Source organism: Zalophus californianus, chromosome 10 (genome assembly GCF_009762305.2).
Source record: "Zalophus californianus isolate mZalCal1 chromosome 10, mZalCal1.pri.v2, whole genome shotgun sequence".
NCBI classification, from domain to species: domain Eukaryota; kingdom Metazoa; phylum Chordata; class Mammalia; order Carnivora; family Otariidae; genus Zalophus; species Zalophus californianus.
Window position 1 is genome coordinate 112,466,246 of NC_045604.1, and position 27,112 is coordinate 112,493,357.

Consider the following 27,112-nt stretch of genomic DNA (forward strand, 5'->3'; position numbering starts at 1 on the left):
GCTGGCCGTGTGACGGCACAAAGCCAGGGTCGTGGGAATTCATGGCCTTGTTTTCTGGGATTCTTTTACATTTGGATCAAATTCTGGAATCTAATGTTTATCCATTAAATTGACAGAGAACCTCAGAGAATGTTTTCTTTGTCAAGTGTACAGTGGGTGGTTTTCTTGATGGTATAACCTGTTTGGTGACTTGTCCTACAGCGTCTGTAGGACTGTCTTACCGCTTAGGTTGCCCCGCTTTTTCTGTAAATGACCAGTGGTTCTGAGTTGTGCCTAAGAAACACTGGGGAATTGGTTTACGGATCCTGGGCCCACCTGGAGGGGTTTCGATTCTGCGGACCGAGAGGTGACGGTGGGTGGACCCGAGTGACTGCTGATGACATGGGCCGCTCTTCCCATTCTAGACTACCCCGCCCTGTGATGGCACCACATGTGTCCTGTTGCCCTGTCCACTGCGTGTGGCCCCGTGTTCTCCCCGTGCCTTTTGCTGCTGTGGCACCCACCTGCTCACTCTCTTGTGCTCAGCCTCAGGTGTCCTGGGTAGATAGTACCCATGTTGGGCTGTGAGAACCTACTTATTTTCTGTTATTGAGCTTTTTTTTTTTTTTTTTTTCCAACATTAACAACAGTGGCGCTGTTCCTCGGAACACTGAGAGTGGGATGATCTGTCAGTTCTGCTTCTGGGTATATATCGAAGAGTCGAAAGCAGAGACACAAATACCTATTTGCACATATTAGCCACATGTGGTTGTTTCCTGTTTTTTTTTTTTTTTAAGATTTTATTTATTTGAGAGAGAGAGCACGCACAAAGCAGGGGAAGGACAGAGGGAGAGGGAGAAGCAGATTTCCTGTGGAGCAGGGAGCCCGATGATGGGCTCAATCCCAGGACCCTGGGATCATGACCTGAGCCGAAGGCAGACGCTTCGCTGACTGAGCCACCTGGCGCCCCACGTGGTTGCTTCCTTGAGATGCGTTCCTGGAAGAGCAGTTGCCCTTTGGCGGGTGCGGACTCCCCTCTTGGTTACTTGTCTTAGCTTGTCTGGTGGCCAGGGCCTCCTTGGGGCAGTGGGGGCAGGACAGCCAGGCCACGGGAGCTACCACACCAGACCAGGAAGCTGTCCTGGCTTTCCTCCCTGAGGAGCTGATTGGCGGGGACCTCGGGACGTGCGAGTCACGCACGCTGCTGTCTCTGCTGCCCCCAGACGCCTCCCTGATGCACCTCAGCCCGCGCCCCCGGGGGACCTGGTTAACGTTTGAGTCCTTCAGATCTGATTACTGCCCATGTGCCATCCTTAGGGCCTGTTTTCACATAAAACTGCTGCTTCCTGATAGGTCACTGTGCATAGCTAGGACCCCTTCCTCCTGGCCTCTCCCCTTTTCTGGCTTTATTTGTTTATTTTTTTAAAGATGTATTTGAGAGAGAGAGAGAGAGAGAGTGCGCCGTGAGCACACCCATGTGGGCGGGAGCAGGGGCGGGGGGGGAGAGACTCTCAAGCAGACTCTGCAGCTGAGAGCATGACCTGAGCCGAAATCAAGAGTTGGGCACTTAACCGACTTGACCCACCCAGGTGCCCCTTCTCCTGGCTTTGGAGGTCCACACCCTGCACCACCCACCTCTCTCTCCTTTTTCTTACACAGAACATTCCAGAACCATTGCCCTAAATGTGCTCTTTCTAACTAAATTCTCAAACACGTCCGTCCCCAACAGAATGTGTTTTCTTTTTGATCAGCCCCACGGAACTGAGGGTGTGTGCAGAATCCCAGGTGGTTTAACGTACTGATTACTTACTTCGAGCTGGACTTGGAGCCCTCGTTATACGGAGACGCACAACCGCGGTCTCTGTCACCTGCCCTTGTTGCCCCTGTCGAGCTACGGGGGTCGGCTCGTGCAGCTTACACACCGGCTGCAAAGGCTCCCGTCCCCTCCTGTGCCTGCGTGCGCTTGGGGAGTGTGCCCGGGGGTCGGGCGGCCGCGCTGCGGCAGGCCCGGGTCCCCGGGGTTTGGAAATAAAGCCGGAGGAGCCCCGTCGAGCTGGCGAGGCCGGCTCGTCTGGATGGTGACCGAACCCGCGCCGTCTCTTCCTTGAAAGATGTCCCCACCTTTTCTCCGTCTCTGAGGGGACAATGAGCTGGGGGGTGGGAGAGCCCCGAGTGTGGCCCGCTGGTTTTCTGTGCTTCGAGCTGTTCGGGGGAAGCGGAGCCCTAGTGCTGGCGGGAGTGGCCGGTCAGGGCCGCAGGTGTTGGGCGCCGCAGGCCACCGAGGGCAGGGCTGTGCCGTGGTGCTGCGCCCGCGGCAGCTGCGGGCCGGCTGAGGCGGGGCGGGCGTGGGCGCCGTGCCACGCAGTCTCCTCTTCTGGAATTGGGCACGTGGGGGAGGCAGGCCCTGCAGCCCACGTCCCTGCTCTGCGCGGAGGGGGTGGCTCATCTGAATGGTGGCACCTGGGATTCGGGAGCTGGGACCGTGGCCAAGGACCAGCCCGCTGGAGGGCCTGCCGAGGCGTGTCAGCCCGATCCGTGGGGCTGTGCGCTGTGGTTTGTGCGGGGGACGCCCCGCCCTCTCGGCCGCTCTGGGAGGGGGGCAGCACGAACTCTGGGACCTGGGCTGCCGACGTCCCGCCCCTCAGGCGAGTGGACCGTGTTTGCGTGGCCGGGGCTCTCTCTGGGGGAGGGGTGGGACGTTGGTTTGCTGCTCGGCTCAATCCGAATGTGGAGCCAGGCCCCGCGACGGCCGCCCGGAAGTCGCAGCGCGCTTGTGTTCCTGACGGCTTCTGTCTGAGCGTTCACGCTGAAGGAGCGGACGGCCAGGTCCGAGTCCTGGGCACGGCCCTGAGCGTGCACGTGCGTGTGCGGGCGCGGCCTCACGTGCACTGGCCTGGGTGGGGGTCCCAGGGGGTGCGGGTGCCCCGCCGTCCGTGGGATGGAGTGTCTCACAGTGCGTATTAAGTTTGCTTTGCTCCTGATTTGAAACGTTCCAATTTTCCCTCATTATGAAATTGTTCCCATTTCAAATTACTTCACTTCAGAGGAGATTGGAGAGGTCTGGGTGGAAAGTGAGTCTGCCTGTGCACTGCGTCTGACTGCTAGCTTTTGGGGGCTAATTTGGACCTCAGGGCACGAAGCTTGTTTCCGAATTGGCGTTGCGTGCTCCTGACTCTGCCGATTGGCCTCCGGATTTCTGGAGGCTTCTACTTGGAGGGAACCTGCAGGTCACCCTGCCCTCGGTGACAGCTGCCGCCTCGGTCCCTGAGAACCCCGAGAGACTTAGTGGCCACCTGCTGATGGGTCCTCTCCATGGGCCCTTCCCTCCGCTCGGCGCCCCGAGCAGATGCAGCTGGGCGGGCACCCCACCTGCCTCCCCAACGAAGCGAGGTCCGGGGCAGGGCAGATGTGGATGTGCTGGCTGTCTGGTGATTTGTTTTCATTAGACTGGTCCCACGGACTTAGTAACCGTTTTGGGTACCCCTTTGAGTAACACAGAAGAACAACAACTTGAGGATCTCTAGAATGTTTCAGAAAAAAATACTTCTTGGCTTGAAAAGATTTCTTGTTTTTATGCCCATATGTTTAACTCCCCGAGGTTGGGAAGCTTGAGGAAGCTCAGGAAGAATGGGACCCTGGCATTCAAGCTGGCTCAAGCCCTTCTGTTGCTGGATTTCAGTCTTGCACAGGGTCCTTAGAGATGCTCATCTGGTCTGGGGAGGAGCGCGGGGAGAAACCTTCCTGTGCCCAGTGTTCCTGTAGGCCCAGTGAGGAGCTGTGGCTCAGGTGGCCGGGAGGGGTGTTTGTGAGTGCATCTGCGAGGGGGAGCACCTGCGGGGAGCACCTACGGGAAGGGTGTGGACTGTAGAGGCCCAGGTGTGTGAGATTGGTGGCGTGCGGATTTCAGATGGACTGCGGACGAGTCACAGGTGCTGGGAGCTCCTGTTCAGTGACGACGGACACACAGAGACCCTGTGGCGAATGCAGAGTTGGGCAGGCAGGATGGGGGAGTGGCCTGGGGGCATGATGGGACGTTCCCTCTTCCAGGGAGTGCGGATTGTCCTGAGAACCTCTTGAGGAAGAGCACTGCGAGCACAGGGTGAACTCGCGCAGAGCTCGGGGGGCACTGCGGTGACCTGTCTGTGTCCGGAGGCAAGGCTGCAGGAGGCGGAGCCCCTGGGGCCTGGTCCTGTGGCGGGTGCTCCTGGAAGCCGGGCACTGTGGTGCCGTTGGAGGCCGGGGAGAGGGCCTTCGGACCCTGTGGTGACCGTAGCCACTCCTGGTGGCTTTGCGACAGACTCTCATTCCACCGAGGACGTGTCTTGAGGGTGTAGCTTTGTCACGGCCCCCATGGCTCCTTCAGTGATGGAGGAGGCTGTGGCGCCTCCCACACGCGGCCCCGTGTGGCCCTGTGCTTGGTCCCTAGGCCTCGAGCTCGGCTGCCGCCTGCAGGCCTGGGAGCCCCTTAGCTTGCATGCCATGCGCTGTGTGGGGCCCGTGCCGCTGCCCCGGGTGTCGTAGTCTGTCGCGGGTGTTGTTGGCGCATGTTCTGCTGCATCCCAGTGTCGGGTTCCAGGGGGTCAGACGAGGTCAGCGCTGCTCAGGGGGTGCATCGTGATCTGCCTGTGGACACCTGGAGCCTCTGTTTCCTCCTCTGTGAGGTGATGACAGTGGCAGCAGGGACGCGAGCCGAGGTGGGCAGTGTGGAGGGGTGTGAACACAACAGAGCAGCGTCCGTGGGGGTGTCTGCTGTGGCTTCTTTTCCCATTGCTGGCTCCAGGGAGATGGGTACCCTCTATCTCACTTCCCCTTCCCTGCGGGCCGACACCGGCGGCTAGCTGTTGACCTGTTCTTACAGCTGAAACAAATTTGTGTCAAGTAAACATATGTACTTGATAACCACGTAGCCAGGGGCGGGCTCGGTTCGAACCAGGTCGCAGTGCGTGCGCGGCGCGGGGGATGCGACCCGTCCCGGGTCTGTGACTCATGGGTGGCTGGCGTGGTCTTGGCGGCCGTCCGGGTGCAGAATGAGGTCCCCCCCAGGGAGTGGCTGCCACTGACATGTGTTCTTGATCCCACAGGACCCCCGGAAGACCTTTCTAGGTTCATTGTTGACCTGCAGCAGCGAGAGGTGGCCTTGCAGGACCGGAACAACAACCGTCACCAGCAGGTAGGCCTGGCGGCCCGGGTGTGTGCGGGATGCGTCTGCTTTGGAAAGGAGCCCAGAGCATGTGTGTCCCCTGGGCGTGGCTCAGGAGCAGCTCCGCTTCACTGTCCCTGGGCCTCGGCCTGAGTGAGCGGGAGAGGTCAGTCTGGAGGGTGCAGGGTGCCCCCAGCTTTCAGCCCCGTGACAGTGACTGCCGAGGCGGCCATGGTGCGGTCATCCCTGCCACGTGCCAGGCCACCTCTGCCTTCCTGGTGCTTGGGGGCCACGAGGAGGACATGGGCCTGGATTGGGGAACCCTGTCTTTGCTGTGGCGTGGGCTACCAGTGACCCCTGATGGTGTGGAACCCAGCACCCAGGGGGCAGCGTGTGCATGTCCGTGTACTCAGGAAGGTCCCCACAGAGGAACAGAGATCGGGAAGACCTCGCCTGGGCTGCACACTGAGGGAGGAGTCCCCTTCCCTGGCGGGAGGCCCGGAGGCCAGCAGCTGTGTGCCTTCTTGCCCGCTCGGTGTTAGGTCTTTCCTCCCAACCCCGTGAGATCAGCGGTGCTCTCTCGTCTCGCTCATTCCTGACACGACCGCACAGGGGAAGCGCTTGGTCCCACAAGCTGCCCCCATTCCACACCTCGGTCGTGAAGTCCTGGCTCCCCAGGCTCCCTGTGCTTTGGCCCTGGTTGTCCCTCCACACCCCACACGCGTTTGCAGATTTGCTAGAATGACTCACAGTTCAGGAAAATGCTTTATGTGCAATCACCGGTTTACGGCCAGGGTTGCAATCAGAGCAGCCAGATGGAGGAGATGCCTGGTGGGAGGGCTGGGGGTGAGAGCTTCCCTGTCCCCCCGGGTGCACCCCCGCTCGCAGCACCTAGGTGTGTTCCGCGACTCGGAAGCTGTCTGAGCCCTGCTCTGGGGCATTTTAGGGAGTTTCCATGGTTGATTAAGTTGTTAGCTGCTGGGGGAAGAGCTCAGGCTCCCCCCAGTCCCCCACACCCACGGGGGCGTTGACCTGGAGGTGGTTTATTGCTCCGGCCCTGCCTGCAGTTGCCTCTTTAGCTCAAAAGGACGGTGGGTGACAGGGGCTTGTTAGGAGTCACACATTGCGCCTCTCACCTCAGAAACCCCAGGGGTCTTAGGAGCCCGTTGCCAGGAAAGGGAACAGAGAGCAAGTGCTTCTCCTTTAGGCTGCTCCTGGGCTCTCCCGGGTGGTCTGCCTCCTTTCTCCAGGGCCGAGTAGGTGGCTGCCCAGGCTGTGGGCGACACATCCGCAGGCCAGAGCAGAGGCCTTTTTCTTGAGTCTCCTCTTTGGAACAAGGAAGCCTTTCCTGGGACCCCACTGCCGGCAGACCCCCGACCAGCCTCGTTGGCCAGGGGCAGCTCCAGGCAGGATGGGCTTGCCCTGAGGCTGCGGCCGGCCCGCTTCCCGCTGGGCTCCCCGAGGGGCGCACAGCTGAGGGGCTCTGTGAGCAGCCGGCCTCTGCCTTCTGCGGACATAGTGTCTTAAGGACTCATTAGTAGCCAGAGGGAGGGATTTCTTATTTTGGGGCTTGATGTCACTTTGAAAATGGGCTTTTAGAAGCATCTGGTTATGTTGGACATAATCACATCAATTTAGCTCAAAAACCTCAGACGATAAAATTGTCTTCTGCTTTCAAAGCTACTGTCAGATGAAACGGGTATTAAAAGTGATTTGAAATTAAAGCTTTTACATTTTTCCAGACGATCTTCTTCACTTTACTTTGCATTTGAAGCAGAACGAACCGTTAGAGGGAAGGAAACTTGCCTTCGTTTTTCTCAGGCCAAACCGTGAGGGGGCGGGAGGCCGGCTTCTGTGTGCGGGGGGGCGGCGGCGAGAGCGGCTCCGTCCGCAGGGCCCCAGCAGCCCTCTGGCTAGCGCCTGTGCGCGGAGCCGACCTTCCCATCTCTGTTCTGGCAGCAGCAGCCCCCTGCGGTGGCACCCTGTCCCATCTCTCTGGACCCTTGGGGCCCCTCTGGGAGCGAGGGTGCGGCTCTGGCACCCCCGAGGGCAAGCTGTGTGCCGCGGCTCTTGTGCAGGAGGTGAAGTGCGCTGGCCCACATGCCTCCACTGGGGCGACTGGCCTTTCGCAGCGCAGCGTGGCCCCGGGGGAGGGGCCGGAGCCGTCACCCCATCCTGCAGAGGAGAGCTTGGGTTCAGAGGGCCGGAGGGCTCAGGTGAGAAGGGAGACCAGGCAGCTCCTGCTGTGCTCACGTGGGACAGATGGCTGGGCAGCCCCTGAGGAGGTGGCAGGGACCCTGTGACGCGAGGCCCTTCCTGACCAGCACGGAGAGGGCTTGCGTGTCCGGCGTCCTTCACACTGGCCAGCTGTTGGGCAGCTGCGGGTCCCGTGGGCCGGAAAGTGATGTGGCCGTTAGCCATGGCCTTCTGTGTGGAGGGCCAGGAGCCGCCTTCATTCCTGCACATCTTCACAGGCGGGTGAGCAGGAATTGAGGGCAGCTGGGAAGAAGCAGTTGGCTAGAGGGCGAGCACGAGGGGTCCGGGCAGGCCCTGGCACAAGGAGGGCGCTCCCGCTCACACAGAGCAGGGAACCCAGCGCCCCGAAGCCGTGGCCCAAGGCGGGAGAGTAGGTCTCATGGGTTTGGTCTCCAGGCATTCTTCTGGTCTGTCCCTTGCCGGGTCCTTCCGTGGTGGCCTCCGCTCAGGCACTCTAGCTCATTCAGGGAAGGATCTGTGCTGTGCCTCGCCTTGGGGAAGGTGAGGGGAGAGAGCAGACTTGAGCTACTGGCCGGCCGCCCCCTGGAGCGGAGCTGAGCGTCCCCACGCCTCGCTGCTGGTGCCCCTGGTTCCACACTGCCATCCGCCCGAGTGGGATTTGTACCTTTCTAGATGTTTGTGCCCAGAAACTTCTGGAGGCTACAAGGCCAGTGGTGGCGGGGGCTGTCAGGTGGGAACCTTCCGGAGCCTTCCAGGTAGCAGGGGGGTGGAGGTGTGTTCTTCTTTCAGAGGGTGGGGATGAACCTCCGTGTTAGCTTTGTGCACACTTACCTGAGTTCCGAGCTCTGATTTCCCCCGGTCGGAGTGGGGCTCGTGTCTGTCATGAGGATCGTTCTGAGGGTGCAGCGAGATGTGATTCTGTGCCCCATGGTCGGTAGCGCCCCGGAGACGCTGGTGGCAGGAGGGGGTCTTTCCGAGAACCATCTGTGCTGTGGGGCCAGGAGGTGGGCGCAGGTCTCTTTGGCAGCGCGGGGCGGCCGTGGGGCGTCCTTTCCCCCACGGGGGTGTTGGGAGCCCTCAGGCCAGGCTGCCTGCCTCGTCCCTTGCACGGTCGTGCTTGGACACTCCAGGGCTTCCTCGGCCGCTGCTGCGGCGGGTTCGGCAGCGTGTTCAGACAGGAGCTTGATTACAGCCAGGGACCTTTGTCTTTTGTCATTGTGGCCATGGATTCGGTTTTCGTTCTCGGAGCCTGGAGGCTGATACGCTTCCGCCCCCCGGATGCGTGCTGGGGATGTGGTGACTGTGGAGCATCTGGGTGCGTCCTCTGTCCCCGTGTGCCGCCTTGGTCCTCGCCGGGCCTCGGTGAGCGTTGCACGGTCCCCAGGGCCCAGCACTCCATCCGCATCCTGCTCGCTGCTCGCAGCCGGCTTCTGGAGCCAGGCCGTGGACGGGAGGCTGCACTCCTTCGAGGCCCGGACCCTGGCAGGCGGGCGTCTGTCAGACTGCGACGTGCTCTGAGGGCGTCTTGAACGAGAAGCAGGAGATGAGGGGCAGCACCTTGTGGGGCTGCGCCATCCGGGGTTGCTGTGCTTTGCCAGAAACGAGGCCTCACGCTGGAGAGTGCGTGATAGAGCGGAGCCAGGCTCTGGGGTGCGGGTTCCCCTCCCGTACGCATGGCGACGGTGGCCGTGGCGGCAGGAATGTCTCCGTGCTCAGCGCCTCGCACACAGGGTCTCCTCCGAAAGCCCGCGGCGGGTGTGGCCCTGTCTCCCGCGCGGCAGAGACGCCTGAGTCCCTGGGAGGCAGCTGTGGCAGCGCCATGTGGCTTACCTGAGTGTGGAGCCCGCACCCCTGCCAAGTGCTTTACGTGGCTGCAGAGGGGCCGCTTCTCGCTCGTTTCTCTGCTGCGGTGGAGACGTGGCTCGTGGGCCCTCCGTGCGGCGCAGGGCTGGCCCGCCGTCCTTGGTGAGGACTTAAGGGAGAACCTGCCGTATAGGTGAGTGGGGAGAAAAGCAGGTCCGGGGGAGCTCTTGGCATCTCTGGCTGCCCCTGGCCCTCGAGAACCGGCCCCGCACCCGCTGCTCTGCACGCTGCTGCTGGTGGGCCCGTGGCTTCGGGCGGATGAGTCCCCGGGGCTCCGGGCTGCACCCAGAAGCGCATCCCAGCTCCGCTTCAGGCTGAAGCTCGCATTTGCCTCTTCTGGGTGAGAGCTTCCTCACAAGAGCCCTTGGTCTCCGGGGTCGGGGGTCACGAGCCCTGACATGCCTGAGGTCCCAGTCTGGCCATGGACTGCCCGCGGGTCTTCCCTTGCTGCCGCCGTGGCGAGCGTCCTGGGCCGTGACTAGGGATGCCTGGGGCCCCTGGGCGGCCTTTGGAGGAGGCCGCTGCTTGGCGAAGGGGACTTGAATGAGTGGTGGGAGGGCAGTCCTCGCCCATGCCGCCCATCCCCGTCTCCGAGAGGTGGTGCCCTTGGCTGTGCGTCTTCCCGGCAGCTGGCTGGTTGATGGGTTCTCTGTCATCCCCGAGGGGGAGTTAGGATCAGTGTACCGGTCATAAGTCTTCATGTGGCTCTTTTCCTGCTGTTTGTCCGCAGCATTTAGGCCGTCCTCCCAAACCGTCTGGAGTATGATTAGGCCTTGTCACCTTTGTCACCGTGTCTGTGTGAGTTACGGTGCTCTCAAGCTGTCCTGAGGCCAGCAAGGCCAGTGATGGCCACAGAAGATTCATGATGACCGAGGACCTGTTCTCTGTGCATCGGGGTGGAGCTCACGCTGTGCTTGGAGCGCCGGCAGGTCTCTGGCTCTAGCTCAGGCTGGCCCGCCACCGGGTCGTCGTATGTCCTTGGACAGAAGAATCAGCCTCTGCCTGGCTTGTCAGGATGAAGATGGTGATAACTGTCCTGGCACCGTTGAGCGCTAAGGAAGGAGGCTCTGTCAGCATCGGGTACCCGTGCCTGGCGAGGGAACAGGGCAGGAGCGGCCTCTGGGATAGTTGAGGGCACGGTGGTGTGAGCATCTCCTGTGTGTGGCCAGAGAAGGCCTGGAAGGGGCTGGACTGTGGGGTTGGTGTGCAGGACAGTGATGTCAGGTGGGAGAACAAGCCGGGGGTTGGTGGGGTGGGGGACAACCGTGAGAGCATGAGCAATGGCATGATCTTCTCTGTGTGTCGATGGAGGGCGACCGGGAAATTACTTCGGACATGGTGTGTTGAGGAGCCCATGAAGCCAGAGAGAGGTTGGAGAGGTTGTGGACGGTCAGAGACGTAGGCGCTCACGGTGTCTCCTGCGGACTCAGTCCTGGGCCTGTGGGCGCCCGAGCAGTGCCAAGGTCCCGCATGGCCTGGAGCCAGCTCGACTCCTGTTGGCGCTCCCACTCAGAACTTCAGCATCTGTCCCACGAGGCCTGAGCTCTCTGCTTGGGGCTTCTGCTCTGATACATGCTGGTCAGCGAGGTGGCCCTGGCGTGTGCCTGCTGTGTTCCTCGCGTGCCCCTGCTCTCGCGCCCAAGCGCCAGGACGGTGGAGGACGCGGGTGAGAGGCTGCTCAGCATGTGTGTGTTGGCTGAAGGAAGGAACGAAGCACCGACTGCAGAGGCACAGTGATGGACTGCTGACCGGGTGAGCCTTGTGGGGCGGGCGTCTGTGCCGGGCCAGTCACAGGGCCGCCAGCTGGGCTCCGGGTGCCACCTGCTGGGCTGGCTGGAGCGCTTCCTCTCACGAGGCGGGCCCGGCTTCGCCTCGTGCATCTGTGCTCCGTCCACCCTGTGCCGGGCTCCCAATTTCGTGGGCTCCCGGGGGCTCCATGATCACCTGGCTGATCACCCACAGCTGTGTCCTCCTTTCCAGGTCTCACGCTGGTCTTAGCTGTTATTGTCTGCAGGAGCGGGTCCCAGGGCTTTTCAGCAACGTGGACCGGGGCCCTGCCAGTCTGGCCAGCTCCCGGGGCTGCTCAGTGTGAGCGGGCTCCGGTGGGAGGTGTTGAGCCAGCCTGTGTCTGAGGGCTTGTCTTCATGCATTTCTTGGTGGCAGTCCGTGATGGGGCTTCTGTTCCAGAGACACAGGCATGTGGCTGTGAGCTCGGTGACTCCACAGACCAGCACCCCTTCCCCAGGCCGGGCCAAGCTCCATCAGCTTCTCCTGGTCACGCTGCTCACATGGCATGAGGCCCAGAGTCGTGCTGTGAGCATGCTGTGAGCATGCTGTCTTGGCCGTGGGGGCAGCGAGACCCATGTCGCTGTCTCTCTGGGGATGGGGGTTGCCCAGTGGGTGAGGTGCAGTGTCAGGGGCTCACACTTGGCGCTTTGTCCCTGCCCCTTACCCCCTTTATTGGAGGGAGTAATGAGATCTTGGGGAAGCTCCAACCTTTCTGGAGCCTGCGAATTAGTCACAGTGACATTTGTTCTTGTGCTGACTGTCTCCTGGGGCCCTTGGGAATCTGTGAGGGAGTTAGTGCTTGTGGCCATCTTGCTCAGTTGCTTACTTCTGTGCAGAGGTCAGAGCCCAGTTTTCTGCTGTAGACCATGCTGTCGGTCTGGGCAGACACCATCAGTCTAGGGTAGGTGGGCCATCTGTCTGGCGTAGACTGCGCCTTCTGTCTGGTGTAGACAGCACCATGTGGGGTAGCGGGCCCTCCGTCTGGCTTGGGTCAGCCGTCTGTGTCAGACCGCACTGTCTGTCTGGTGTAGACTGCACCGTGTGGGGTAGCGGGCCCTCCGTCTGGCTTGGGTCAGCTGTCTGTGTCAGGTAGACCGCGCCATCTGTCTGGTGTAGACCGCACCATGTGGGGTAGCGGACCATCCGTCTGGCTTGGGTCAGCCGTCTGTGTCCCGTAGACCGCGCCATCTGTCTGGTGTAGACCGCACCATGTGGGGTAGCGGACCATCCGTCTGGCTTGGGTCAGCCGTCTGTGTCCCGTAGACCGTGCCATCTGTCTGGTGTAGACCGCACCATGTGGGGTAGCGGGCCATCTGTCTGGCTTGGGTCAGCCGTCTGTGTCAGGTAGACCGCGCCATCTGTCTGGTGTAGACCGCACCATGTGGGGTAGCGGGCCATCTGTCTGGCTTGGGTCAGCCGTCTGTGTCAGGTAGACCGTGCCATCTCTCTGGTGTAGACGGGCCCTTTGTATGGCTTAGGGCAGCCATCTGGCAGGACTTCCTGCAGTGCTGTCCTCCATCTGTGCGGTTGAGTCCCATAGGCCCTGGCCATGTGTAGCCATTGAGCCCTTGAACTGTGGCCAGTGTGGATGAAGAACTGCGTGTGTAATGTAACATTAAGTTTGGTTAATGGCTTCTGTATGTGGCTGTGTGGCCTTAGTCCAGTGTCCAAGGTTCAGCTCTGCCACCTGCCACAGGGACCAGTTCTTGAGGGTCTCTGTCGTCTGTTACATGGGGACTGTAGTAGGTGCAGTAGATGGTTTGGCACCTTGTGGGGTCGGTATGAGCATTAGCTGAGATAATATACCTAAGTCCCTATTTCGGGTCCTCGCCGATGAGACCGCGGTCAGTACATGGCCGGTGCTGTTACCGTGTGCTCCCAGCGTCACCGGCAACCCTGTCATCCTGTTGCGATGATGACAGTCCTGGCGCATAAGAACTCATGACCTTCTGGGTGTTCCGTTCCACAGGGCCCTTCCTCTGTGCTGTGGATGGTCGCTCTGGGTCTGGCCACGTCCAGCCCCCGTCAGCCTTCAGGGTGTGGTCTGGCTCCCCTCTTACTGGGCCGTGCCCCTGCGTCTGCTCCCATTTCCACCTGTGTGGGGGAGGGGGCCAAGGGGACGCTTCGGGCTGGCCGGGCTGCAGTTGGAAGGACGCCATTCTGTGCGAAGCCCCCAGCGCCTTCTGATGCTGGCTGCCCTTCTCCCGTGGCCCCCACGCCCTGGTCCCTCCCCCAGCTGCACTGGGAGCAGCCTGAGCTCCAGACCCTGTGCATTCACGATTGTGCTTCGTTCCAGCACGGGCTGCCCCTGGCTCGGCAAGGGTTCCACGGGCCAGGAGTCAGACTGGGCGCCGCGCTCGTGGGCGCTGCACGGTGTCCAGCTGCCGTGCCTCAAGTCTGCGTGTGCGGCCCAGGGCGGGGGCCCCTCTGTCGGCCGCCATGACTGGCAGTGTGTGCTCCCCTCTTGCCCTCCGCGGAGCTCCTTACGCCCCCCGTGTTTGTGAACCCAAGGCTCTCCCGCCACTGGCCACCATTTCCTTCAGCTGACGAGGATTCGCGGCAGCATTTCCCACTCTCTCTGCCTTTGCCATCCATCCATATAGCCCTCCCTTGGCGTCTGGCCCCTGCTGACCCCCACCGCCCGTTTCCACCGCCTCTGCCGCACGGGCCTCCTCCAGCAGCAGGACGCGCTGTCCCCACCGCTGTCCCCGCTGGCCCCGGCACCGTGCTCAGGTCTTGGCTGAATTTGAATTTCTCTGTGGCTTCGACTGACTCCCACCTCAGGGAGGCTTCCCGTTAGATTGTGTGTCATGTCAGTGTGTCTGAGTCATGCGCTTGCTAGTTTTGATAAGGAAAATCTGTGTCCTGAGATGGCCGCCGGAGCCAGCGCGAGTCCCAGGCCTTGCCCTGGGGCTCTTCCGGTTCTTCTCCCTGCCCTGCTTCCGGCTCGCACCAATCCGGGTCCTTCTCCCCGCCCCGCTTCACGCACGCGCCAGAAGTGCCAAGTATGCGGAAGTACAAGCGCATACATTGCCGCCTTTGTGCTCGGGGCTCAGACTTTTGGAGACCACTCTCCTCCGAGCCCGCCGGCGTTAAATGAACCTCTTATCCTCCAAGATCTTCGGGTGCCGCTTGGTTCTTCCGTCGGGCGATCCAGTCCAGGTTCTGGAACAGTTTAACTTGTCCCTGGCGCGGGGACCGTGTCTGGTGGTTGGGGCCACCGCTGTGGTTCTGGCCAGAACGGCCTGGAGCGCGCAGGTCTCACACGTTCGTCTGTCCGTGGCCCTCACGACAGGTGGTTATCTTGGTTCTGCCTGCAGAGCGCACCCAGAATGTAAGTGGTGGCCCTGCGGGCACTAGCTGCATCACCGCCGCCTCGCTGTGAGGATGGCCCCAGCAGCACTCCCTGCCCCGTGGGGTCTGTCTGCAGAGGGGCCTCTTGAGATGGGTGTCAGACCGCCCCTCGGGCGGCCGCGGGGGTACGGGACCTTCTGGGGCGTTCTGCGTCACTCTCCAGAAGGGCCGTGCTCTGTTGCTGCCCTCGGGGCCTTGCCGCTCTCACCTGCCCTTGTCACTGTCGTGTCACCCCTCCCTGTGCCCCGGGCCTCCCTTTCCTCACGCTTCTCACCTGTGTCGGGAGGCCGCGTGGCTCCTCTCTGTTCTAGAACATTCCAGCTGTGCTCCCTGCCAGAGGTCTGCTGCTTCTGGTCTTCATGACGGCGTCTGCGTGTGTCCACCCTCACCTCCTCCTGTGGGAGAGGCTGTCCCCCCGGCTGCCACCCCTCCCCTGCCTCCGGGTCTTGTTTCCGGGCTCTTCCGGGCCCCGATCTGATGCGTCGAGGGACTGCTTGATGTGTTTATGGTGCATTTCTTTGTCGGAGTGTAAAGTGCACGCGAGCGCAGGGGCTGTGAGCACAGGACCCGTGCCCAGCATATGTTTTTTGAGTGAAAAATAAGTGTCTTTTCCTCTCTCCCTACGACACGCCGTCAGTTCCCTGAGCCGCGGTGTCTCCGTGGGTTCTCATGTCCTCATCCCCGCCTGGCGAGGCCTGGGGGGTCGGCGGGATACCCCCTGGCAGTCCCCCGTCCTTGTTCTTGCCGGGAATAGGGGGCAGATGGGGCCTCACTCACTGGTGATGCAGGAGCATGGACTGGGGCTTCCACTTCCTGCCATTCCCTCATTGACCCCACCCTCTCCGAATCCACGGCCTGTTGTCCAGATGCCGCAGCCATGGAGGGGGATGAGTCGGCCCCTGGCCTGCCCACAACTGGCCTGGCGTTGGTCCCCTGGCTGCCGGCACCCCATCTTGGCGGTGGTGTTGCCAATCCTCAGTGCAGTCTGCTCTGCCTCCCATTGCGGCAGGTGGACAGCTTACAGCCATTCACGCACCATCCATGGGAGAGTACGCGTTGCTGCTTTGTTTTATACTGAGTGGTGGGTTTTATAATCTGTTTCATGGCAGCTGGGAAGGCTCTTCCTGCTCCAGGTTTGTGGCTGGTGTCCTCGGTGCAGCTGTGACCCGTGGTGTCCTTCTGTGCAGGTGGGTGTCATCACCGAGATCACGGCTCTGCAAAGCACCACGTGCTTTACCCTGGGCTACATGAGACTCCACGAGCGCCGGCCTTGAGCAAGAGAACACGATGGGGGGCGGGGCCGGGGGGAGTGTGTACGCATCTGTACGCGTGTGTCCAGGCGCACCTGTTCTCGTGCTGATGTAGAGGCTCTGAGAAGGAAAAAGGTGTTGTTTGGAGAGAGACATAGTTGGTTCCCGGCCACGAGGCGGATAGGGATCGTTTCTAGGGGCAAGTAGTTTTTGAGTCAGATCTGGCCAGAACTGTGAAAAACAACAAAAACAATTACCTAAGAACAGCATACGTGAGGGCTGAGGGTGGCTGCCTGCCCGGCCTGCTGCATGAGCCCCTCACTTCTGTCCCAGGAAGACCTTGGCTGGAGTCTCCTCCAGCCCCTGGCCCACAGACTGTAGTCGGGTGCCGAGTCCTGCGTGTGCAGCTGAGGGGCTTCTGGCTCTGGGGACCCTGCCTGTGGTTTCTGTGTCTTGCTTCTGTCCCCGACCATCCCCACAGTCACCCGCGGGCTGACCCTAGCTGGATGTGTGTCCGCTAGGGTCGGGGAGCCTTGGTGCCCAAGCCAGCTTGACGACGGGGGAGGTAGGACCTGAGTCTCGGCCCTCATGGGTCAGGGCTTTCTGCACAGGCTTCATTTTCTTTCTATCCCAAGCGGGGTCATGACAGTGGCTACTTCCTAAAGCGGTGGGGCTCATGCACGCACCGAGCACGGCACCCGGCCGGCTGTCCGCTCAGGACGGTCTCGTGTCCGGCACGTGCATGCTAACACGGGCCTGCCTTCTTCCCTCAGCTGTGCCATGTGGGTGGAGCCGTGGCCGCGACCCAGTGCTCTGTCACCGGAGGGGGCGTTAGGACGGGGCCCTCGAGGCAGTTGGGGCGGAGCGGGATGTCCGCGTGGGACAGCTGCCCTCCTATTGCGCGGGGTCAGCCTGGTGGCTCCCGGCCAGCCGCTTGGCTGCGCCTCACTTTGCTGCTCAGACCCCTTCCCTTCTTGCTTGGCTCCTCTAGCAGCAGAGAGAGAACCCGGGAACCCCTGTGACTGTCACGGCTGAGTGGAGGGACCCTGGGCCTTCCCGCCGTCTGGGCCCGAAGGGCACTGGCACCTGCCTGCAATGCCCGTGTTTGGACGTGAGGTGGTGCCCGCGGCACTGGCAGCCTTCCTCCCGGGCAGTCCTCCGAGCCTCCTCTGTGGCCTCCCCAGCGGGAGTGCTGCTACCAGGCCTGTAAGTTCTGTGGCCACTTAGGGAGGGTGAGGGAAGGGGGGTGAGAGCGCGAGGGCTCAGCGCTGGAGCTGAGCTGGCTGCCGGCTTCTGCTCGCTGCTTCTTGAGCAGCAGTTTCTGGGTCTTCTGGTCGTCTCCTGACCGGTGTTGGTGAGACCCACGGGGCGGGCACCTCGAGACCTCGTGGGTGGGCACAGGCCTTCCGCTGACGCCTCTCCAGCTCGGCCCGGGATGTGTGGGAGCCGCCCTCGTCATCTGGACTGTAGCCGTCTGGCTTCTGTCTCTGAGACCAAGCCCCCTCTCCCCTAGGAGAGAGCCCATTCTGTCCGGGGTCCCGAGGGAAGTCTGGGCTCGTTGGCAGACATCGCTGGGTTTCCTGGAGGTGCCAGCCTGGCACAGGGCAGCTGCAGGCAAAAGGGCAGGTCTAGGAGAGTGGCTTCGGGCGGGCGAGTCTAGCTCCTGGGCCGTGGACCGTGCTGTTTAAAGACTAAGGCTTCTGACAAGCTGGACGGCTGGCCCGTGCTTTGTTGTAAGAGAACAGTAGTTCTCACAGGCTGTGTGCGTGCAGGTGTGGGGTGGGCAGAGTGTAGGGCAGAGTGTGGGCAGAGCCATGGTCAGCGCCCTCTGGGGGCTGGAGACCTTGCTGGCTCCTCTGCCGTGTGGCCTCCGTGGTGTGACCTCCCGAGTCGTCACCTGGCTCCGTAAGCGTATAGAATCAGAATCACCCGTGACATTTAAATGCAGGTTCTGGGCTAGCAGGGGCCGCACCTGCAACCAGCTTCCAGGACCACAGTCGTGGAGTAGCCAGAACTCCCACTCTGCCTCAGTTCCTCGTTCTGTCAGCAGAGAGAGGCCTGGTCCCTGCTCTCTGCTCAGGGCCTCATCAGAAGGTCCCTGAAGTCCTGTGAGCTTCAGGGACAGAGGGCGGCAGGGTTTGCAGTAGGACCACTGGCTTTGTTGTGTTGGGAGTCATCAGCCTTGTGCTTCTGGGGCCCTCCCTTGTGGATGCACTCAGGTGTGCTGCCTGGAGGTGGCGTGCGTGTGTGTGTGTGTGACCGCAGGCCCTGCCAGCTGAGGTCTGTGGCCGACCTCCAGGCCCTTTGCTCCACATGCAGACCTGATGGTTCTGAGCCTCCTGATGGACTCTGCTAGGCGCGTCCCTCCCCAGCTGGTGTGTACTTGCATCCCCTGCTTCTGGGCTGGCAGGTGCTTGGTGCTCCCGAATCCGAGGCTTACCTGCTCTGTCCTTGGGAGACAGAGCCTGTCCTCACTGGGCTGTCCCGGCTGAGGGAGAACTCCACCCCCTCTCCAGGCCCCTTCAGTGCGCCGTGCACTGAGAACCATCTGATGGTTCTGAGAAGGTCCCCGAAGTCCTGTGAGCTCCAAGGACAGAGGGTGGCCCTGGGGCGTGTGCAACTTGAGGTTGTGCAGGCAGGGACACGAGGTTTGTGTCCGTGGCGCTGCAGGGGAGGGAGTGATAGAGTGCTGGGTGCGGGCAGGGCAGGCAGAGTGTGGGCAGGGCAGAGTGTAGGCCGGGCGGGGGGTGGGGTGGGCAGGGCTGAGGCGGGCAGGGCATGGGGTGTTCATGGCATGGGGAGGGCAGGGTGTGGGCACAGGGCAGGGTAGGACAGTGTGGGCAGAGCGTGGGCATGGTGTGGGGTGGGCAGGGCAGGGTGAGGGGTGGGCAGGGCGTGGGCGCAGGGCAGGGTGTGGGCAGGACGTGGGGTGGGGTGGGCAGCGCATGGGATGGGGTGGGCAGGGCGTGGGCGCAGGGCAGGGTGTGGGCAGGGCGTGGGCACGGGGCAGGGCTCTGCTGCTCCTCTGGGCTGAGCCATCCCGTGATCTCTGCTGTGGCAGCGGGCTCGCCTTGTTTCTCGTCAGCAAGAGGAGATGCCATTAATACTTCACGCCCAGACTGTTTTCTTACGTGTTTTGCATTTCCATATTTAAAATGGAATTTGCATATTCATGGTCTTTTAAATAAGTTTTTATTGTTCAGGGATGTGGAAGTGGATAAAATGTGAAACTCCTCCTTTTATTCAAGCGCTGGAAGGAATTTTCATCCCCCAAATGAAATCCGTTTCTGGGCGGTTAGTTCTATAGCTGTCGCTGTAGGAAAATTACCCTGGAAGCGAGAATGTCCCGGGTTCAGGTGGCTGTGCCCTGGGCGGAAACTGGGCGGGGTGGGGCCCTGGCCTGTTCCCCAGTCTGCAGCCAGGCCCAGGCGTTGTCCCCCCCTCCCCCCGCCCCTGGTGGGGTGTGGCGAGGGACAGGCACCTGCCCTCTCCCCTCAGGTCTCTCCCAGCTGGGACCTTGCCTTCCTCCGGGAGCCGGGACGAGGTCACTTGTGTCCCAGTGGAGGCAGAACATCGGGTAGACAAGGCTCTGGGTTCCGGAAGGGACTGAGCCCTTCCCTGTGGACCTGGCAGCCTCACCCCCCTGGGCCAGGCACCCTCTCACTGCGCGTGGCGGAGGTGTCCCGTCACGGAGGCCTTGTGTCAGCTGTGGACGCGGGGCCAGGGGTGGGGCCCGGGGGAGGCAGCAGCGACGTGCCCTGTGCACGGCTGCCAGCCTGGGATGGGTGGGGACAGAGCTGGCTGCTCTCCCCGTCGTCCCCTCTGCGGGGAGGCGTTATGGCAGGGATGTGTGAGGTGCTGGCCTGGGGCTGGTCGAAGATCTGCGGGTATTTTCATGTCTCTGTGTTTGGGCCAAGCTTCCGGGACGTTTGTGTTGGGGGGAGCTGAGTGGAGACCCCGAGCGCTGGTAAGCAGTGGGGCACCCGGGATGCCCTTGGCTTTGGGGTCTTGCGTGGAAGCCAAGCTTGGCTCCTGGAGAGGAGTGGGTGCTTTGGGGCCGTTGAGGGCTTCAGAACCCACAGAAATGTGGCCGCAGTGGCCTCCCCTGTGGTTCGGTGTGTTGTGGAGGAGCCAAACAAGGGCTCTTTGGAGTCCAAGTAATAGAGCCGCAATCTTGGAAGGTCCTTGGAGCAGCCGGGGAAGACTGAACTGGAGCAGGGAGGCTTTGTTCAGCTCCGACCTGGGTTGCTGATGGAACCAGCCCGGAGCGCAGAGCTTCCTGCTCATTGGACTTTTGATTGTTTTAACATGACTTTTTTTTGTCTCAGGCCTTGGTAAGTAGCACACAGGCCTAGAATGCACAACGATAAACTTTACAAGTGTTGATATAGTCAGACGCACAGGGCAGAAACTCAGCAAAGCCAGAAATGAGGTCTTACCGTGTGTCGTTTCGTCTCTGAGTATTGCTGAGCATGAACCTGGGACCAGGCAATCTCTGTGCACAGGGTTGCCTGCACGGCTCTGTTTCAGTGAGGCTGGGCTGCTGAGGACGGTGGCCACCCTCCTGTCATGGGGAGTGCAGTGAGCGCCGGCTGCTTTTGTCCGGGTGGCCATCCCCACGTAACCAGGACTCGTGGATACAGCGACAGAAGGTACGGGTGTTGGATCTCCCCACACCGAGACCCTCACCCTGTCCCGTACTGGAACATGCTTGGGCTGGGGTCTCTGGCTGAAGGGACCTCATGCAGTTTCTCCCTGTGGCTGGTGGGTGCTCGCAGGGTGTGTCCTCCCATCCCGCCAGCCTCTGGCAGTATTTGAATGATGGTCTTTCGTGGCGCTTTTCTGATGGCTTCCATGTGCTCAGGGCAGGCACAGAGATGGGGCCGGGTAGACTCCCAGGGCCACAAACCCTGTGGCCAAGGACTGCATTGGCTGAGGGCACAGGGGACCCCAGCGCACACCTTTGTGGGCCAGCCATGTCTACAGACCTGTGACCTTGGGGTGGAAGGGCTGATCTGTGGGCTGGTGGGTTACCAGCAGGTCTTTGACCAGCCCCAGGCCAGCACCTCACACATTCCTACAGTGGCCCCACTTGCTGAGGGTGTTGGGTGACAGCCCTGAGCTCACACCAGGGGTCGTTATAAGTCATGCTACCCGGCAGTGGAACCAGCTCCTGGTGTGCACTCCCCACGGCCCCAGCTTAGGCTCACAGCCACCGTGTAGGGTGCTGGCAGGGCACCGAGCAGCATGATCGTCACTCACAGTCCTCTCCTAGTCTACAGGGGTCTGACCGTGCATGTGGGAAGATGGGGCTGAGGCACTCGCTGTCTGTCCTCGTGCTGGAACGGTGCCTTGGTGATAGGGGAACCTGGCTGTCTCACCTGGGGCCAGGCTCTGGGGCCTCTTACTGAACACTGAACTCAAGACTCTATGTGCTTTCATTCCATCAGGTTCTCCATCACATTCTCTGTCTGGACAGTCAGGTTGATGCTCCCTGCTTTGCAAGTTCATTGGAGAACTGGAAATGGTGGGGATCGTCGAGCCTGCGCCGGTGCTTCGTGGGCAGCCTCCATGGCTGTCCCAAGCGGGGTTTGTGGTCTCCGGCCGTATGCTGGCTCTGCCCCATCCGTGGCAGAGGCTTGGTTTCGGCTTTCCTGTGGTGTCTTTGAGGCCCACTGTGGTCCTCGCAGCGCTGACTCAGCCCCAGGGCTCCGCGATGTTGGGATGGGGGGGGTGGAGACGGAGCGAGGGGACATGGACATCGTTGGTGAGGCCCAGTGGGCCGGCCCCCAGGGCCTTCCTCGCCTGGGATTTGACTTTATCTTCAGAAGTGGGAAATGTGACTTGGCCGTTTATGTCCCAGGCCCTCGCCTCTCAGTGTAGTTTTTCCTCCCTTTTGTCAGTAAGTCTTTGTTTTAACCTCTGCTTGCTGCAGTGCTTCCCCCCACGGCTGCTTGGTCACAGCCGCAGGGGCCTGGGACACGCATGCACCTGCGGGGACCCCATCCGCCTCCCGTCCACTGGGAGTGCTGTGAGCTGGGTGGCCAGCCTGCACAGAGATGGCCAGCAGGACCACTGTGGGGAGCTTCCCTCGGGGGGGACAGCCTGTCTCAGCCCTTTCCTCCTTCCAGAAGCCTGGTTCAACTGCCCACGTCCTCTCAGCTCCACGGCGGGGGCTTTTTAAAACCAGAGGCTGTGACGTGTTTCCCTCCTGCCCTCCAGAAACTCTTAGGTGATCTTGATCCCTCAGAGCTGCTTTGGGGGGCAGTGTGGCGCAGGGCCAGAGCAGAGGGGGCACAGGCCTGGTCTAGTCCCGGCCCTCACCTCGTCAGTGGGGCGAGGGCAGCGCGTGTGGTCCCGGACAAGGATGCACATGCCCGTCTCAGCACCGATGGCGGCTGCCAGGGCTGTGGCTGCACTGGGACCGCCCGCCGCCCCAGCTCCAGGCCTGCTTGCGTTCCCTCAGTGGACGCGCCAGGCCCCTGGGGTGCAGTTCGGAAACCCTAGCTCAGGAGCATGCTCCTGTTTCCAGGTTCAGGGCCGGGAGTCAGCCTTTTGTGTTGGGGCCTGCGAGGGCACTCGGAGCACACCTGGGACCCCAGGAAGGCTGGACTTTTCCTGGCTGAGGTTTGTAGGTGTTTCCATGTCCCCCCCTCAGCTGGGGAGAGGCGGTGTGGGTGGGGTCCTGGTGCTCTGGTTTCTGCGGTGGGGGCTGGGGTCAGAGATGCTTTACAAGTTGCAAAAAGGGAAGGAGAAGGAGGCATGCAGCGTTCTGTAAGCCCTTAATTCTGCCACGTGGTATTGCTGCTGGAGCAAAGGGTCGCCCCGTCTCCTCACTCCCAATAAGAAATGCAAAGAAATGACCATTTGCAAGGCCATTTAGGTCAAAGGGCGTGCCTGGGTGATCTCTGCCCTTTGAAAGCAGACAGATCTTCTTTATTGCCTCCCACCCCTCCAAGGTGGTATTAGAACGGAGATGTCCCTACGGTGGGACAAAACTAGAAGCCAGTGATACCTGAATGTTGTTTATTGTTGGTGAAAAGCAGATAGTGAGAGAATCTTATGGAGCCTTGAAACTTGTTCCTTGTCTCTTTGGAAGGATTCATGTAGACGCAGCCTCCACCCCTGCCCGCCACCCCTGCCCACCACCCCTGCAGCAAGAACCAGAGCAGGTGGTCAGGCCTCCTTGACTCGCCATCTGGTGGGGCTGAAGGGGGCTCCCACTTCCTGAGCCCAGGGCCGCCGTCTGGGCGGAAGAGTGGGGGCTCCCGATGACTTTGTACGAACTCGGTGAGCCGTGGAGCCCGCCTGCTGCTGGCTCATTTTAAGGAGCAAGCCCAGGAACACACCTTTAGATTCTCGGGTATAAGCGCAGGAGAGCAGTTCTCCGATGCCAAAAGGTGATGTCAGTGCACTTTTGTGCTTTGTTTGGCGACGCATTAAAACCTGCTCAGCCTGGTAGCCTAGCCCGGAGGAGGTATAGAGAGATGGGACGGAGCTGAGACGGTGCAGGACACGGCCTGGGGGGCCTCGGGGTCTGCTGTGCACACTTAGCTCAGGCCGGCTTGTTCAGGAGCAGTGGCCTGTGGAAGGCATCGTTCAGCACGCCCATCTGGTTGTGCCTCTGAGCGGTCTCGCTAGATCCTGCTAGAAACTGGATAAGATGGGGGGGGGGGGGCAGAGAAGCATACACCGATGATGCACCACGAGGGCACCAGAGACTTCACATACATCATCGTCTTCGCTCCCTCCACCGCCGGCGCCCGGACACTAGACCCAGTCCCCGCATTGGGTCCGTCTCACCGTCACGTGCCTCCTCCAGGTCGGAGTTTGGCTGTGAGCTCAGGTGCGTCTGGGTGCAGAACCTGTGTGTGCTCATCAGTTTGCCTCTCGTCGGGCACTGACCTTTCATGCTGGGTTAACTGTAGATCGCTCCTCAGGGTCACGAGACCCTTCTTCCTGACCCTTGTCTGATACTGAGGCAAAGAAGTAGTTTAGCAGACTCAGGAGGAAGAACAGCAGTGATTTCGTCATGCGTGGCCAGTGACGGTCAGTCCGTTGTCGGGCGTGGACACCTGTTGCTACCTGATTGCTGTGGCTGGTGCCACAGACCTTCTGGATGAAGTGAGGAGTAAGCCCTGCGAGGGAGGAGCTTTCCTCCTGCCTTGGAAGAGAAGACAACAGCGAGGCATGAGAGAACCGGGAAGGCGGTCCCGATCTTGTCCGTGATTCCCAAATGCCAGGATCGCACAGATTCCCACTTGGCTGCTTAAGAATTATGTGCAGGGAAATATCCTGAAGATGTAGATTCTTGGGATGTCCCCTCCAGAGGTTCCTAGTTAGGACTCTTTGCTAACTACACATTTTGTCTGAATTAGCACACTGTTCCCTCGTGTTGACCATAAGCGTGCGCACGTTGTGATTGTGCATTGGGGGGTGAGAGTCCAGATGTTGTCTGGCCGAGGCCGGACTCCTGCCCACCCACACATATCAGAGGTCCTAGCCCCCACTCCAGCAATGCTCTTGCTTTGTCGTCTTAAGATTCCTTTATGCTAAAAAAATTCTTGAAAGCAAGGAGCTTTTGTTTGTAGGGGTTCTGTTTTTCAATAGTCCCTGTTTTTGGAAACTAAGTTTTATAAAAATTACTGGCAACATGCTTATAATTTCATTAAAAGAAACTCATCACGTCTTAACAAATGTATTTTCTGGAACAGTAAGGTGTAGTGAGAACAACATTGTTTTACATTTTTGCACATCTTTTTAATGTCTGTTACTGGATTCTCGTATCTGCTTCTGTGCTCAGTCTGTTGTCCTGGACTATTCCAGCTGGAATATATGAAAAAAAAAATCTGGCCTCATACAGGTCTGTAGTTGGAAGGAGGAGGACCTGGAAGGTCCCCACAGCATCTTGGTGCTCAGAACTCATTGTGGTCGGTGGGGGGAGGTTTGGAGGAAGTGGTGCAGACTGTTGTCTGACACTTTCTGTAGCCAGTCTTGCCTTTCCGTGTGGTGTTTCTGTGAGTTTAGAGGGCATTTTGTGATGTTTCTCCATCTGAAATTCAGGAGTACCAGTCATTGAACATCTGGGAAGACTTCCCTGGATTGGTTTTTCTCGGGAAGGTGTTATTCCTACATACCCCAAAGAGGCCTGTTTTGCCACACATTGGGGTGTTTGAAGGAGAAGACCTCTGTTTTTCTGTAGCAGAGTGGATTTTCCTTGCAGGGGTCTTTGTCTAGATGGTTCCTGTGGAGGGCTGGCTGGGCTTGAGATGGCTCCCACTGGGTTTCTGGTGAAGTTACGACGGTGGCCGCCTTAAGGCGCTCTCTGGAGTGCAGTGGGACGGCTGTGTGGCTGAGGGGGCTGAGGCTTCTGGGCCAAGAACAGTCCTCAGTGAGAGGATGGGGCCTCCTCAGACACAGTTATAGCTGCTGAACTCACTTGAGCTCTTTGGTGACTGATGCCGTTTAAATGGGCAGGTTTTTCTTCTCATTGTGCTGGAGAGCTGACCTGTAGTCAGATATTTCTAGCTTTCTTTCAAATAAGAAGCTAGTTGTTTTCTCACCAAGATTGGGAACAGGTCAAGGATGTCCACTTTGACTTCATGCTGGAAGTCCTGGCCGATGCAATAAGACAAGGAAAGGAAATGTGTACGGTGGGAGGGAGGAAAGAACACTGTTGGCAGATGACGTGATTGTCTACACAGAAAATTCCGGAGAATCAGCCAAAGGACTCTTAGGACTCCCCGCCATTGTAGCAGGGTTGTAGGACGCAAGGTTAACAGGACGACGTCCCGCACGCTCCTGTATGCCAGCAAAGAGTGACTGGAATGTGAAGTTGAAAACCTGCCATTTACATGAGCACCGAAGAAGACAGGCAGGCAGGCCGACTTACGGATGAGTCTGACGAATGTGGACAAGACGTCTGAGAACCACTCATCTTTAATACCATGAACCTACATCGACGGAGACAGTGCAGTGTTGGTGAAAGAAGTGGGTCAGTGGAACAGAACCGAGAGCCCAGAAACAGAGCCCATGAATACAGTCCGACGAGCTTTGACGGAGGGGCAAAGGCAGGCTCCTCAACACACGGTACTGGGACTGTGCGGAAAATGCATTTCCACGCAGACCTCGCCCCCCAAATTAACTCACAATGCATCATAGACCAAAGAGTAAAATGCAGAACTTTTACACAAATCCTTGAAGGTAACAGGAGCAGATCTGGCTGACCTTAGTTTTGGCGGTGACTTTTTAGGTAAGAGATCAAAAGCGTAATCTACGAAAGAAAATCTTAATAAGCTGAAGTTCGTTAAAATTATAGACTTCTGTTCTATTGTTAATGGAATGAAAAAATAAACGATAGTCTGGGAGAATATGTATCTTGACAGGGGACTGTGATCCAAAATCTACAAAGAACTCTTAATATTCAACAGTAAGAAAGCCTGATTACAAAATGGGCAGACACCTGAACAGACACCCAACACAGAGCATCTGCCCACAGGGAACACCCACTCGGGAAGATGCTCCACATCATGCGTCCTCGGGGACACGCAGAGGAAAACAGTGAGGAGACGCCACCGCCCCCCGTTGGAACGGCCGCGGGCCAGAACACGGTCAGCACCAGATGCTGGCGGGATGTGGAGCAGCGGGGCCCCTCGGAGCAGCAGGGAATGGCGCGGCCACGTCAGGAGGGGCCTGTGGTTTCCTACAAAACCAGCCACGCTCTTGCCATGCAGTCCAGCGGACGTGCTCCTCGGCATTTACCCCCAGGACGTGAGAACGTAGGTCCCCGTGACACCTGCGCGCGGATTTTACGGCAGCTTTATCCACAGCTGCCCAAACTGGGAAGCGACCAGGGTGCCCTGGAGTCGGGGATGGACGCACACGCCGTGGGCCGTGCAGACGGTGGACTGTGACTCGAGTTCTACAGAGGAGTGAGCTCTGAAGCCGTGGAGGAACCCGACACGTGTGTTCCCGAGCCGGCTCCGGACTGTGGGATTCCAGCCGTGGGGCGCTCCCGAAAAGGCAGGACTGCGGGGGCGGTAAACGGTGGGCGGGTGCCGGGGGCTAAGGATGGGGGGCGACTGAGCAGGGGTGTCTGGGGCAGTGAAATTGTTCTTTTTGACACAGGTGTGTATGTAACATTTTACATTTGTCAGAATTTTTACAAAAGTGAACTGTAAACTGCGCACTCTAATAACGTGTCAGTATTGGTTCGTCAGTTGGATCAAGTGCAGCACACTGGGGGGAGCCCGGTGGGAGACACATGGGAACGCTCTGATCTCCGCTCAGCTGTCTGTAAATCTAAAACTGCCCTAAAAAATAATGTCCCTGGATCTAGAACAGAACACAGACCGCGTAAGATGGGCCTGGAGAAAGAGCTGTCCCAGTGGTCAGCGTCCTGGGACAGACGTGGATGGACGTGTCCTCCCTGCCCAGCCTAACTTTGTGGCGGCGTGGAGCCGAGAGGGTTGCGCTGTGTCAGGAGGTGCGAGTCCAGGTCTGTGTTCGTGAAGGTGCACCC

At 60.0% G+C, this 27,112-nt stretch overlaps 1 protein-coding gene across 1 annotated transcript in view; it reads left to right on the forward strand.

Moving 5' to 3' along the window:
• Nucleotides 1-27,112, forward strand: part of LOC113933662 (mitotic spindle assembly checkpoint protein MAD1) — an 85,581-nt gene that overhangs the window by 54,764 nt on the left and 3,705 nt on the right. Inside the window, exon 10 of the mRNA XM_035722598.1 lies at nt 5,061-5,149. Within this exon, the coding sequence (XP_035578491.1) occupies nt 5,061-5,082 (22 nt within the window). The 3' untranslated portion in view covers nt 5,083-5,149. The remainder of the gene's footprint in view (nt 1-5,060; nt 5,150-27,112) is intronic.